The sequence below is a fragment of the Carlito syrichta genome, unplaced genomic scaffold (genome assembly GCF_000164805.1).
Source record: "Carlito syrichta isolate Samal-C Ts95f unplaced genomic scaffold, Tarsius_syrichta-2.0.1 Scaffold307020, whole genome shotgun sequence".
Lineage (NCBI taxonomy): Eukaryota > Metazoa > Chordata > Mammalia > Primates > Tarsiidae > Carlito > Carlito syrichta.
This window is the reverse complement of record NW_007251116.1, coordinates 221030-235870: the sequence shown is the minus strand read 5'-3', so window position 1 is coordinate 235870 and position 14841 is coordinate 221030. Positions and strand designations below refer to the sequence as shown.

The 14841-nt window shown below is 45.4% G+C and overlaps 1 protein-coding gene across 1 annotated transcript; it reads right to left on the bottom strand.

The window, feature by feature from the left end:
• Positions 1 to 3568: 3568 nt before the first annotated feature.
• Positions 3569 to 13797, bottom strand: RBM22 (RNA binding motif protein 22). The gene is made up of 11 exons (XM_008063749.1): positions 13643 to 13797; positions 13170 to 13223; positions 11889 to 11918; positions 11147 to 11279; positions 10007 to 10107; positions 9751 to 9923; positions 8130 to 8330; positions 6796 to 6960; positions 5976 to 6064; positions 5641 to 5772; positions 3569 to 4638 (listed from the first exon to the last, which is right to left on the bottom strand). The coding sequence occupies exons 1-11, from the start codon at positions 13694 to 13696 to the stop codon at positions 4508 to 4510; spliced, it is 1263 nt and encodes a 420-aa protein (XP_008061940.1). The 5' UTR covers positions 13697 to 13797; the 3' UTR covers positions 3569 to 4507.
• Positions 13798 to 14841: the final 1044 nt, after the last annotated feature.

Sequence of the window (14841 nt, the reverse complement as noted above, 5' to 3'; positions counted from 1 at the left end):
CAATGGTTCAATTTAGGATTTTTTGACTTTATGATGTTGCAAAAGCCATGTTACCATTGTTTTTCACTTTCAGTACAGTATTCAATAAATTACCTGAGACATTCAGCACTTTATTATATATTAGGCTTTGTGTTCAACAATGTTGCCCACCTGTAGGCTAATGTAAGTGACCTGAGTATGTTTAAGGTAGGCTAGGCTAATGTTCGAAGGGTTAGGTGTATCAAATGTATTTTTTTTTTTTGAGTTGGAGTCTCACTCTCGCCCAGACTGGAGTGCAATGGCTGCTCCCGGCCACCGCAGCCTCATCCTGCTGGGCTCTGGCAATCCTTCCACCTCAGCCTTCCAAATAGCTGGAACTACAGGTGTGCACCACCACGCCCAGCTAATTTTTGATTTATTGTAGAGATGAGCTCTTGCCAAGTTGCCTGGGCGGGTCTCGAACCCGCGGACTCAGGCAATCCACTCACCTCGGCCTCCCAAAGCGCTGGGATTACAGGCTGAGCCAGCGAACCTGGCCTCAAGTGTATTTTTGACTTAATGTTCTTTTCAATTTATCAGGATGTAATCCTATCATAAAATGAAAAGCATATATTTAAATGTTTCCAGGTGAAATGTATTAGTGTCTTCAACTTACTCTGATATGTATGAAAAATAGACTGGTGGATGCATGGAGAAATGGATAGATATGTGATAAATAAATATGGCAGATTGTTTCTTGTAGAATTGTTTCTTGTGGGTGGGTATATGGTGGTTCACAGTAAAATTCTAACTTTTCTGTAGAACATTTTTACAATCAAGTGTTAGGGGAAAATAAAGACCACGGACTCTCTGGGGAGGGTAACATTTTCTAATCTTAGAAGCAATCTCATCCTAACTAGTATTTCTCAAAGACGGCCTTCGCCTCATCAACACATAAAACCCGATGTAAGTGAAGAACTTACTCACTGAAGTTCAAGGACTGCCCGACGTCCCTGCCCCGGAGAATTTCACTGCACATCCAGGGCTGCCACCACTTCATGGCCCGTGCAGGTCTTACACTCTCTGAAGCTCCATTTCCCTCTGGGCTGGGCATTTCCGCTGGCCTGTCTCACAGGTACCTTCAACCCGCCAAATCCCATAGGTGACTTGTAGTTCCTATTCCAGCTTCCCAGTCCCACTCTTTTGCAGCACTCTCCATTTCAGGAAGAGGCGTCCTTCCTCCCAACCGATCAGGTCAGAGACCTGGGGCTGGGGGCACCCTAGACTCTTGGTTCACCTCTCTATTTCAGGTCACAGTTGCTCGTGGACTTGGTTTCCAAAACATGTCCTCTCTCCCTCTTTTCCCCACGGCAGTCATTACCTTCATCCAGTTGTCATGATGCTTTTCCCGCTGAACCTTTCCTGTGTGTGTGTGTTGGGGGGGCAGCTCGAGACACTACAGGCAGCAAAAAGGGAGCTGAAGCATTTGTCAGCTAGACAGAGGTTAAGGACACGCCCAAGGTCACACAGCTGGAGATGCTGAGGTGAAGACTTGAACTCAGGCTATCTGGCTCAAGCCTAGAGTGTTACAAAACACCATTCCTCAGTATAAACCCACTGTATAGACAAAAGTAGTTTTTTTCTTTTGGCTATCAGATTTGAGGACATCTATACTGGAGTAACACCGGTTGCTCTAACAGGTAAGTGAATGACCAGACCTCAATGGCTTTATGAGTTCAATGCTGTCCTCCACGTGGTGACAGAGGAACCTGGGCTCCTTCCGTGGTGTGCCTCTGCCATCTTCCAGGGATCACTCCCCTGGGGGAGGATGTCTTTACAGGCCAGGTCTAAGAACGGTAAAAGTTCCTTTTCACTGAGTGCGCCCAGCTGTGCCCTTACAGAAAGATAGGGAATTTGGTAAACATGTAAGTTTTTGCTAAAATCGAATTGCTCACAATTCTAATTTATTTAAGAAACACAAATTGAGTACCAATCTTATACTTCAGTTTATTCTGGCTTAAGAAAACCCATAGCCAGATATTGCACAAAATTGGAATGTCTTCCCCAAAAAGCTAGAATATGCTATTGGATACTCATGTATTTATATATGCTGTATACACGTAGCTATGAATCATTGAATCTAGCAGTTATTAAAATGCTACACATAAGATTCACATCTCATCCACATATTGGCTGAAGATCCTTTACCTGCTCAAGTAGGTAAAAAAATTTACCTGCTCAAGTAGGTAAAAAAAATTTAAAAATTTAAAAAACCCCAAAGAATGCAAAAATACTTGAAGTACTCTACATTGCTTCACATTTGATATTACTAGCAAACAATGAAATTTTCAGCTGGGCAGTGGCTCGTGCCTGTGATCCCAGCACTTTGGGGGGGTGGAGGCAAGAAGATTACCTGAGTCCAAGAGTTCAAGATCAGCCTAGGCAACATTGTGAGACCTTGTCTCTACAATAAATTAAAACAATTGGCCAGGAGTCCCAGCTACTTGGAAGGCTGAGGCAGAAGGTTCGCCTGAGCGCGACAGGTTAAGGCTGCTATATCCCTGAGTGTGCCATCGCACTCCAGCCTGGATGACGGAGACTCTGAATCAAAAAAAAAAAAAAAATTCTAAGTGCTTCTAGATTAATTTTTTTTCCCTTTCTTCTTCCTTTTATTTTTTTGAGTTGGAGTCTCACCCCGTCGCCAGGCTGGAGTGCAGTGGCACGCTCACGGCCACTGCAGCCTCAACCTGATGGGCTCAGGCGATCCTTCTGCCTCAGCCTTCCAAGTAGCCAGAACTGCAGGCACACACTACCACACCTGGCTTATTTTAAAATTTTTATTGTAGAGATGAGGTCTCACTAAGTTGCCCAGGCTGGTCTCGAACCCCCAGGCTCAGGCAATCCTCTTGGCTCAGCCTCCCAAAGTGGTGGGATTACAGGCTAAGCCACCACAACTGGCCTAGATTAATTTTCAAATCTTAAAAAAATAAAAGGCAGATGAAGTTCTCTAGAGAAAAAAAACCTCCAAGAAATCTAAAATGGTATTGTTTGGGACACGGCTACCCTGGCAGTACACATTTTAGAAGACATAAAATTGGCTTCAGGAAAAATAGATTTATGATACATTTTGCCTGTTTCCTTTTAAAATGGCTTGCTTAAGGATGACTTCTTAATTTTTTTAGAGACAGGGTCTTGCTCTGTTTCCCAGGCTGAAGTGTAGTGGTGTGATCATAGATCACTGCAGGCTCAAACTCTTGGTCCCAAGTGATCCTCTCGCATCAGCCTCCCATGGAGCTGGGACTACAGGCCTGATCCACCATGCCTAGTTGGGTGGCTTTTTAAAGTTACTGTTCATCAACCACCATGTGCCAGAATCTGTGCTAAGTGTTTTCTGTGTGTTATCTCACTTCAACCTTACAATGAACCTTTGAAATAAATACTAAAGAGGCTTGGAACTTTTTAGCATCATGGAATGGATATAGATAAAATCAAAAGTCTCAAGCAAGATTTTAAGAATTCATATTAACATGTAATTTGTTTCTAGATTCCACTGACTCAATTTCAATTACCAAAGGATAAAGAAAAATTTAGAAATAAGTCCACGACAACATTTGGAAAATTGACCCGTTTTAATTCTTTAAAAACAAACAAACAAAAAAACCCCAACATAACATCAAATTTCCTTTGCCACCTACAATTCAGTCTATCCATACATCCTAAGACCAAACAGAAGCAGGGAATCACAAGACACTGAAGATGCCCAAGGCGAAGGCTGAGGATGTGCCTTCCTGCTGGGCACTGAATCTTCCCCCCAGACACGTGCCAACGTTGCTCATTTCAGTTGGGAAATAAAATGTTTTACCAGAAGTTCTTTAAAATATTCTCATCCCAGAAACGAGGTTTCTTCAAGGGTTCAGTCCCATGAAATCTGTGTTTCCATCCAACTGACAGGAAGGAAAAGCTATTTTTGTCTTTTTTTGGTGGCGAAAGTAGAACCATCCGTCAGATTCCCCTAGGAATCCATGGGAAGGAAAGGAGCTGGGCTGTGCTGGTTTCTACTTGTCTTTCTGAAGGTGTGACTCACAGGAGTTCGATCACACTTAGGCCACTACGATGATTAGTACTAGTAATCTTTTTTTTAGATGATAAAAAAGAAAATGTCCAGTGGACATAAAAATGGTCAAAGGGCGTATTTTGCTGCAGGTCAATTTTTCCCCCGCCCAGAAAAGATACAAAATAAACATACACATGGGAGGGTGACTCCGTGGACATTCCAATGCACTCATCCGTGTGTCCCCATCCAGGTGGGAGGAACAGGCACAGGTTTGATTAGTCATGTTAGAGCAGTAACCAGATGTGTGAACGGCAGCTCATTTGAGTTCACTGGTCCTTGCAGTAAGTGGAGGAAGGCATGGCCGTCGGCCTCCGACTGCCCACATCTGAACACATTCAGCTACCGTGGAAACTACAAGGGAAGGAAATAGACTTATTCCGAGAGGTACAGGGATGCTCAAGTGCCCTTTCTTCCAGATGCCGGCGTGCTGGTGTGCTAGGGGCTGCTGTGCTTGCCAGCATGTGCTCCCATCCTCTGAGGGTCCTGGGAAGGGTAGTGGATTGGTCCTGGTGCCCTCATGAAAGGAGGGGGTGGTCCCATCGGGTGGAACATGTGGGGCCCAAAACCTGGAGATGGGAGAGAACAAATCAGTTAAGCGTGCAGTTCCCTTGACAACCTTGCAAGCCTGGAATCAAAGGTCCCTGCCACCTACACATAGATCAAGGCTGACGTGGGGCTTACATAAATGTCAGTTCACAAGACTTGCTTGGAGATGTCCACCTGTGTTACTTCCTTGGTTTAGAAACCTTTCCCCTAAGTCTAAAGACTCCTTAGGACTCGAGGTATCTGCTGATGGGTTGTCTGAACCTCTACAGCATGCCAAATCCTACCAGATAGGATCCACTTGAGGATTGGGAGATGAGAAATCAGGCTGATAGCAGGCCCTGTCATCATTAACCTCGATGCCTGATACCAAAATGCAGGTGTTCTGATGCCAGACTCTCCTCGGATGGGCACCCGTGATCTCCTTCCACTGCTCACACTGGCCTGCCATTCCAGAGTAATGCTACACGAAATGCCAGTCCCTGATGTGTTTATCACTGGCCACCAACAGAGCAGAAAAGCTTGCGCCAAAAGAGCTTGTGCCAAAATGCGACTCGATGACATGATCAAGCTCCCTGTTTCGCTCATCTGGCAGTTTTTCTGTAACAAGACTTTCTTCACGAAGGAAGTGGTTCACTGATCTACATTCTGGCACAAGCTCCCTATCTTCTGGCAGGCAGGCAATAAAAGGGAAATTTTTGTGAAATGACATTCACAGCCCACCCTTGAGCAACAGTGTGCTAGGCCACCGGGTAGGATTTGGTTCAGAACAGGGCACAAACCGGCGGCAGATCACTGCACCAGGGACTCCTCCTCTGATCACACACACTCAGACCCTTAGAACCCTGGCAGCTTTCTTCTCCTTGGCAGGCCAGAAAGAAGTGAAACGGGAATCCCAACAGATCAGCTTTCCTTGAAGATGTCCACACGGGAACTCAGAGGATTGAGATGTGTCAGACGGGAGGGTGAGGTGTGAGATAAACTTCACAGGATGCCTCGGGGCTAAGAAGGAAGATGGCCGTTACCTGGGGGTGGGGGTGGGGCGATGCCAGGGGGCGGTGGCAGGGCAATGTTCACCACGGCTGGTGGACCACTTGGGGGTAGGTTGAAGTAGTTGGCAGAGGCTTCTTCTTCCGCAGCAGGGGGAGGAGGGAGAGCTGGAAGGAAGAAAGAAAGAAGCCAACACTTAGTGGGGAAGACGAGTGTGCAACATTGTTTCCACCACCATTACATCCTCCGAGGCCCCCGGAGGGTTGGAGGGAACAAGCAGCTGGCTTCAGGAGCCAGAGCTGGTCCCAGCTCTAAAACGAGAACATCAGAGCCCACGGAGCTGCCCACATCAGCAGGAGGCTACACTCACCTCCCGGCAGTCCTGGAACCGGCTCCAGCTTGATCCCAGAGTCTGTGGTTCCATCCTTCTCCTTCTCTTTTCCTCTGGCCGCCTGGGATCTGGGGGACAGGCACACAGGAGTCACACTCTGTCCTGCCTTGCCTCACCGGCCCAGTCACTGAGCTCCTTCCTTCCCCGCCCCTTCACATATTCTCTTCCCAAAAATGCCCCAATGCAGTGAATAAGAGCAGAGGGCCCGTGTTAGAAAGACCTGGGTTCAGAATTTGCTAGAACTGCTGTAAAAACTAGAGGCAGTGCACACATGTTGGGCACGGTGCCCTTCACGCAGAAAGCTCCCCACAAAGAGAGAGGCTGCTGTCAGGCTTCTCCTTCCTGGTCCAAGCTGGAAACATGCTCCCCTTTGAAGTGCGCATTTCACCTATGTCCCTCTTATACAGCTGTCACCTTCAGACTGAAAATAGCTCTTCTTCTGTTTTATCTTCTCCACAAGACCAGCAGTCTCTAAAAGCAGAATCGTCGCCTCATTCATCTGTAAACCCTCAAGTCCACCTTTCATGCCCTGACATTAGTACTTGGTCTACAATAGCTGGTCACAAAAATAGGAACCTTCAAAGGAGATCATTACACCAAACCCTGAAATACATTTCCAGAGCTCAGTTCTCCCAACATCTGTAGGAATCAAGGATCAGATAGAGAATGATCGTTTCAAAGATCTCTCTAAAGATCCTGTTGGCTTGAGCCTGCTGACTAAAAGCTTACTAGTATGCAGATGATGAAACAATTTCTTGAAAATCTCAATCAAGTTCCTCAGAAATAGTCCGATTCCCACCTTCCCCATTTCACGTTGAGCCTGCGGCCATTGACGATCAGTTTGTTGAAGGACTTCTCGGCAGCCACCTCTGCAGCCTGCCTCGTGGCAAACTGGATGAAGGCACACTGCTGTCGCTGCACCACCGTGATGGTCCGGATCTCTCCGAACTGGTAGAAGTGATTTCTAAGGGAGGCCGGCAGAAAAAGACAAAGAGTCAACACAGACATTCCAGGGGACGGGAATGGACGTGTTGACTCCCCTGCCTCACTGCTAGCCAGGGAGGCTCTATGTTGTCCGTAGTATCACTACCGGCAGGCACACCCCACATGTAGCCCTACTGTGGGTCTGCTTATTGAGAGAAGAAGAAAAATAACAAGTAAATAAAGGTTCTCGAACATCTCAGGTGTTTCCCATGGAGGAAAGGGGCTCCAATAGGTTCCTCAGGGACCCTAAGCCCTAAACCCTAGAGAAGAATGGCAGACTATAGGTCTCAAGGCCCATGAGCCAAAAAAGTTTAAAAACAGTTTGTAAGGTTGTAAAAAAAAAAAAAGACAAAAACTGTGTGACAGAGACTACATGTGGCCCACAATGCCTAAAATATTAACTACTGAGCCTGTTATAGAAAAAGTCTGCCAAGACCTGGGGACTTGCTGGCTCACTCGATGGGTTCAGAGATGGCTACCAAGGGCATTAAAAAGATACAAGCATTTTTTTCCACTTCACATCTTTGGAAGAGGTAATTTCCATTGCTATCTGCCAGATGTCTCATCTAACCAAGCATAATATAAGCCCAAAATAATACAAGTGTACAATACAAATACCATTCTCTTTAACAAGCCAGCAATTTAAACCATAGAATTGCATAATCACAAAGCTCTCCTTCCCCCTGCATAGTTAATCAAACTTGGATGCATGCCATTCTTTAACATTTTTCACTGGCTATTAGGTCAAATATAATCCCATGTCATCATTATCATATGCAAGGATGGATAAGCACTCTTTAAAAACAAAACAAAACAAAAAAACACTGTATAGAGACAAGAGGGTCTTGCTAAGTTGCCCAGGCTGGCCTTGAACTCCTGGCTTCAAGTGATCCTCCGGCCTCAGCCTCCCAAAGAGCTGAGATTACAGGGATGAGTCATCATATCCAGCTGAAAAAGTACTCTTGATGAACATTACTCCTCTGGCATCATAAAGAACTTTATAAAAATTCTAGTCAGCACAATACTAACTATAGAGACTAAAGAAGAATGTATTTTGTTCAGAATTATCATGCTTGCCTATGTTTTTGCAAAGAAATTACTCTGGGGCAGTTAAAAGAAAGAAGAACTCTTAAAACTATACCCACAAACCTTAAATCTGTCTCAGTAATGGTGTCCCCCAGACCACCGACATACAGTGTGGTGATAGTCTTATCCTCTGGGGGATCCAGACGAGGCATTGTTGAGGCCCGCTTCAGAAGCTTATCAGCCACAGGGTCATTGATTCCATAATATCGGTCTTTAATATTCTGATCAGCAAGGGGGTCATCAGGATCTGTGGGCTTCTCATGTCTACGATTCAAGAAAAGACAATGCATAAAGGTGAAACAAACAAACAAAACATCAGTATCGTCCAACAGTAGCTACATATTTAAGTCTCAGATACATACTCTGAAATATCTTTTGAACCAGAAACCATGACCAGACCACTATATCATTATGAAAACAGAGCTAATACCAAGGGACTTAGTCTATCACACAAGGCCTTCTTGGTCTCCTAAAAGCCATCAAGCCATCTAGGGTGCCAAACTTTACTTACAAGGAAATACTTTAGGCACGACCCACCCAAAACAAAAGGGGATATATGGTTACTCATATATCAACAGTTCCTAACACATCTGAGGTCTTGTGTTCCACTGAGAATCAGATTAAAGTTATAAACTTAGCCCCAGAAAAAGGGCATGCACTATTTTTTGAGGGGTAAGGTTAACCAACCCTCAAGGTTAAAAACTCCTAATTGAGGGAAGGGGGTATGTGGCAACACACCGTGTGGGTCCACTACCAAGGGGTCAGGGGGCCAGCTAGAAGCCCAAACTTCACCTGTCTGCAACCTACTTATGTAGCAAATCCTCACTTGTAGTATCCCACAACTCTAAAATATATTAATATACATATATCACTTTTTTGTACACTTAAAAAAGGGTAAAGATAGTAAATTATATATGCATATTTTACCTCAACAAAAAATAAATTTGAAAATAAATATTCTTAAGAGGAAAAAAACAAACCTCCTAATCCAGATACTTAGCAGCCTTAACTGAAACACACTCACACACCCTTTAGATATCTGGCCTTATTTTGACATCAACTACACATTGAGAGTCAAGGCACTTACACCATGACTGTGAGGACTCACTTCTCAGGTAGAAATCGTTAGGGTCAGCCGGGCTCAGTGGCTCAGCCTGTAATCCCGCGCTTTGGGAGGCCGAGGTGAGTGAATTGCCTGAGCCCATGGGTTTGAGACCCACCTGGGCAACTTGGCGAGACCTCATCTCTACAATAAATCAAAAAAATCAGCCAGGCGTGGTAGCGCGCGCCTGTAGTTCCAGCTACTTGGAAGGCTGAGGCGGAAGGATCGCCGGAGCCCAGCAGGTCGAGGCTGCGGTGGCCGGGAGCGGCCACTGCACTCCAGTCTGGGCGACAGAGTGAGACTCCAAATCAAAAGGAAAAAAAAAAAAAAGAAAGAAAGAAACCGTTAGGGTGAGCATCTATATCATATGGCACAGCAATTTAGTTTCCCAAGGCTCAGTTATAAGCAAAAACTACAGTTTAATCAGGTTCTTCTAAATGTACTAGCTCTAAGACATGGGACACACCATACTAGTTGTACGAGCTTTAGATCTTAAAGCAGAAGCCATTTAGGCTGGCGCCTCCCATTTCTTAGATGATTGATCATCTGAAGCCAACACTGAAAACGAGGCTGAGGCCTTGCCTGTACGGACACTCCTCTCCTCGCTTGCACTCCCCTTTCACCCAGAAGGAGCAAATGTGGGGCCGATTCCTTTTGTAGTAGGGTGTAGTCCGGGCCAGCTTGAGCAGCATGTCACTGGTGGATGTGGCCTTCCCCAGCATGCCGACTGGCCGTGTTCCATCAGAGTTAGAGATCTACATGGGGGTGACAAATTCAAAAGACAAATTATAGACTGTGTCAGTTCACCAGGTTTTTAACCAAAAAAGTGGCAGCATACCTCTCGCTCCATATTCTGTGTGTAGTATTCTTTGTTGACATCTGATTTGGGCATGTCATCTTTAAAAGACAGCCCTGCATCACGAACCTGGATGGGCAGGCCTGGCACAAAGGAAAGGAGGGAGAAATCATCAGATGGGTCTAAGAATATGGCCATACTGAATATGCACCAGAGCATGCCACCTTTTTCTTCTCTGTTCTCCTATTTGGTGCTAGACACTTTACTATATTTTTACTCAAACTCTTCAGCATTATCAGACTAATACCACTACATAGCACACTAAGAAACTGTCCAAATTCCTCAGCTGTCATGAAATTTGATGAAAGGAATGTTTTACATAATCTTTTAGTTTAAATAAACATTGGTTACAGTCAGATGTAACCTGCAAATTAATGTATCCAGTTTTAATTGCAACGCGATTTATTTACAATGAATGTAAAAGGTGGTTTATTTTTAGGCTGGTTCTACAGATCCTTTGTCTAGTCAGTCATGTAAGGGCCATTGTATTCCAGAACCAGAATGCCTCCTTAACAAACATATAAATATGATATAATATGTGGCTAGGACTCTAACTAGCAGGGTAATGTTAATGAACTTGACATATATAAACTCTTATATTTCCCTTTTCTCTTTTATTTTATTGCATAGTAGAAACTTTTGTTGGTAAATTTCTTTTCTCAACAAACAAAAAGTCCCCTACAGTTTTTTTTTTTTTTAAAAAGCTACTCCCGAAAGCAGTTACTCTGAAACAGTAGCAACAGAATGTATCAGCCCTAAGAGCACAGTTAAGAAAAAAAGGCTAAAGCAATGAGCTTACCAGCTTCTGGCTGGGATTGTGGAAAAAAGCTCTGGATCAAGAAAGAAGCCCAAGGTAAAGCAAATGCCTATCATAGGATGAATGCCTTTTACCTCATCTTGGCTACAGAGATAAAAGTTTGGGCCAGTTCTAATTAATTCGTGACTTTTCCTTAAGTTCTTACTGTTGTTCAAGAGGACTCTTGAGTGGTCTAATTATGATTCTCTTCCTGGGAAAAGCAGACCACAGCTGACATTCCCAAGTGGGTTCAGAACCAACGACAGCGTAAGAAGCAGGATACAAAACCCGCATACTTTCAGATCTATTGAACAGGGCAAGCTTACCATACTCCAAGTCTAAGAGGCAGGTCTGACAGACATTCTTCAATTTACTGCAGGTCTGGCACACTTCAGTCTTCTTGAAACGCATGCGGACTCCAGGGCACCAGCGAAACACTGTGAATGGTCTGGCACAGATCTGGAACACAGATAAGCGCCAGAGTGTTCATGGTCCTGATCTGGACCATCAGCCTAGGAGATCTAATAACGATGAAGGATTCAAGAAAGGATCCCTGAATCTCGGGTTTGGAAGAGACCTTAGCAACCATCTAGTCCAAACACCATCTGATGTTTCAATCCAATTTTCATTACCCCTTCCCAGTCGTAAAAAGTCCGCATAGTACTGAAATGAAATATTCAAAACGTCAAAGTTCCCCCACCCTAGATGTAACTACCATTAACAATCTGTTTTGGGGGGTATGGGGTGCATCATATAATCCTTAGAAAATCTTATGACAGCTATGACCTTCCTCCTCACCTAAAATGGTCATGTGCATAGTCATACAACACCTGGTATACAAACTTATTCAGTGCCTGTCCACAGACACCATGAAAAAAATCTCTACATAAGAGGGTTCATTTTCTTACTCCCACATTAAATAGTTACCAGTCAATGAATACATCAATGATATATGAAAGCTGCATAGCATTGACTTTTATTGGAGAACCTCAAAACTCAGTAAGTTGAAGGCTAATTTGGTAGGGAAAAAGAAAATAAAATGAAGTCATTACTCTTTAACAAACTTACTTTGCATTCCTTCCCATACTTTTCTTTGGTCTGCAGTAGAACAAAAAGAAAAGAACTGGAGTTACAGAAAGAAAACAACCAGTTGTCTACTCTTTCCCTAAATAAAACCCAAGAAATGTGTCTGGAGATGTCTGACATCCTAAAGAGGAAGCAAAACCCCACAAGACTCTGTATTCTAATGGCATATTATGAGTTATAACATCTCAAGAGCCTATGGATTTAATACTAGGTAGGTGGGTGTCTTTCCACAGCCACAATGCTTAGGTTCATTTTTGGCTTCCAAGTTTGCTCCCAAGAAGTAAAATCTCCCGTAGCTTCCATAGTTCTATCGCCAGCCCATTGTATAAAGTTTAGGCAGAAGTTTTGCACTGTAGTCTTGCACTGTGCTGATGCCTTGTATAGAGCAGATGTTCTTTCCCCATAAGCTACTCAAACATCTTGAGAACACACCAACATATCAATGTCTCCAAGAATGATCACAATAATTCAGCCTTAACTCAATTTTTAAAATCAGGGTCTCACTCTGTCACCCAGGCTGAAGTATAGTGACATGATCATGGCTCACTGCAGCCTCAAGCTCCTGGGCTCAAGTAACCCTCCAGTCTCAGCCTCCTGAATAGCTGGGACCACAGGTATATGCCACCATGCATGGCTAATCTTTCGGTGTTTTGGGAAAGAGACAGGGGGGTCTCACTAGAATACCCAGGGTGGTCTCCAACTTCTGGGCTCATGCAATCCTCCCTCCTTGGCCTCCCAAAGTGCTAGGATTACTGGCATGAGCCACTGTGCCTGGTCATCCAATTATTGTTAACTGTTGCTCATCTTACCCATTTTGATAAGGATGGGGTTACCTTACACTAAAGAGACAAGGTACACTGGCCAAAGGGCATTTGACAAGGAGTCAGGGAGCCTAGTTTCTAGTACTGGTTCTCCTCCTAACTTGCTAAGATTCCTGGAACCAGAGTATCTGAACTTAAATCCCAGCTCCACTCCTTACTATACGAAGAGACATAAACTGTCACTAGTCAACAGATCTACTTCCCAGGTAAATACTCAACAATTATTAGCTCTCATTACAAAACCTGTATTACTGCATTATTACTGAATTCCTAAGGCAGAGAACGAGCATGAGAGTCCTTTTCAGGTTGTCCAGCACTTTGGGCTAGTACAAGAGCATCATTTCTTCTCCTTGTCTAAGAGAAGCACGTCACCGACCGTGTGCAGGGACCACAACAGGACAGGCCATGAACAATAATTCCCGTTCCACACGCGATCACTCACCATTCGGATGTAAGGGTTTTCTCCAAGACACGTCTGACACAGAATGGGGAAATCCTGGTGAAAACAGGAAATCTGATTGAGGACCACGCTCTGAAGACCCTGCCACTCGGCCACACTGGTGGGGGCGGCGGGGAACGGGGCGAGGGTGGGGGACGGATGGGGTGGGAGCCCGCGGTCCAGCACCGCCCGGTCGCGGGAGGGGGTACGGTCCCCACTTCCGGCGAACGGCAGGAAAAAAGAAATCCGCCCGAAAAGGTCAGAGCGCCAGGGATGGAAAGGTGGCTGGTCCCGGGGCCGCGTCTGAACTCCCTCCCTCCAGCCCGCGGGAGGATCGCCCTCTGGCCTCCAGTCGAGCTCGGCCACGGGGCGGGCTCCTCCCCGCAGCTCCTTCGGCCGCGCCGCAGCCCAAGGTCTGCCCCCGCCCGCTGTCTGGCCTCGCCGCCTCCTCCGGCTCCTCCGGCGGGCGCACTCACCGCATCCTCCCAGTTCTGCCTGTTGTAGGTGTTGGAACCCAGCGAGGTCGCCATCTTGGGAGCGTCCGGAGGCCGCGGGAGATTCCGAGTCGGGACAGGAGACCGCCACGATCCCGTCGAGCCTCGGGGCAGCGCCGGCCTGGTGACGTCCCATTTGCGCGCCCAGAGCCTCTTCCGGGGCGGGGTCCTGCGTCATAACGTCACTCGCTCCTGGAACTTCGCTGACCGGGTGCGGGCGTGGGGCACTCAGCCTCGCGCGTACTCGGAGTTCGTTCCTGCTTGGGAGGGAGGGCCACAAGGCGGTTGTTTGATCAAAAAAGTGGGCGAAGGGATAAAGGAACAGGTATGAATGAGGGGCTGGGATGAAAACACGGAGCACTGACGCCCAGCGCTGGCGAACGACTAGCGGCGCCAGCCTCGTTGAATTCTCACGGTAACCTCCCTGCCGAGTTGCCAGATTTAGCAAAAAATTAAAAATAAAAGTTACGGGACGTCTAGTTGAAGTTGCACTTCAGACCAACAGCTAAGCGTTTAAGTATCACTATGTTTGGCACATACTTAATACTAAATTGGGATTCGTTGAAATTCACATTCAAACGGGCGTCTGTTTTTGTCGAGCAACCCTACCTCTAGGCAGTTCGATAGACCCCTCTTTTTAGAAAAGGAAACTGAGGTCTAGAGATATTAAGCAACCTGTTCTGCGCCTGGATGTGGAGCTGAGAAGTGGGGGAGCTACACATTCAAAGCCTTTGGGACTGTTTTTCCAACTTCTGAATTGAAAAGGGTCTTTTAGATCAACACATGCATTGTTATTGGATTGTTGGAACTCATAGCCACTCTGCCACTATTTATGAATTTCAGGCCATTGTGGTATTTCACATTTGACTCTACGTATCAAACTGCCTACTACATTTCTTTGACCTGTTTTTTTAAGAAGAAAAAAATCGGGGTTATTTAAAGCAAATTTACATACCGTGAAAATTTTTAGTTGTACAGTTTTAAATTTGTTCAGAGTCACCACAAGCAAATATAGAATCATCATCCCCCCCAAATTCCCTTACTTCTGTAGTCAATCCACTTGCCCCATACTCATTAATGGCAGTCACTAATTTGTGTCCTGTCCCTGGTTTTGCCGTTTCCTGAATGTCTTACAAATGGAATTCCGTGTGTAGCCTTTTGTGTCTGATTCCTTTCACTTA

Bases quoted from the DNA above. Each gene is read 5' to 3' on its own strand.
- RBM22 (XM_008063749.1), bottom strand. From the start codon at position 13,696: ATGGCGACCTCGCTGGGTTCCAACACCTACAACAGGCAGAACTGGGAG. The intron at 10,108-11,146 runs GTAAGCTTGCCC...CCTTTGTGCCAG, and splicing joins CCTCTTAGACTTGGAGTATG to GCCTGCCCATCCAGGTTCGT. The intron at 4,639-5,640 runs GTAACGGCCATC...TCCCATCTCCAG, and splicing joins CGCCCCACCCCCACCCCCAG to GTTTTGGGCCCCACATGTTC.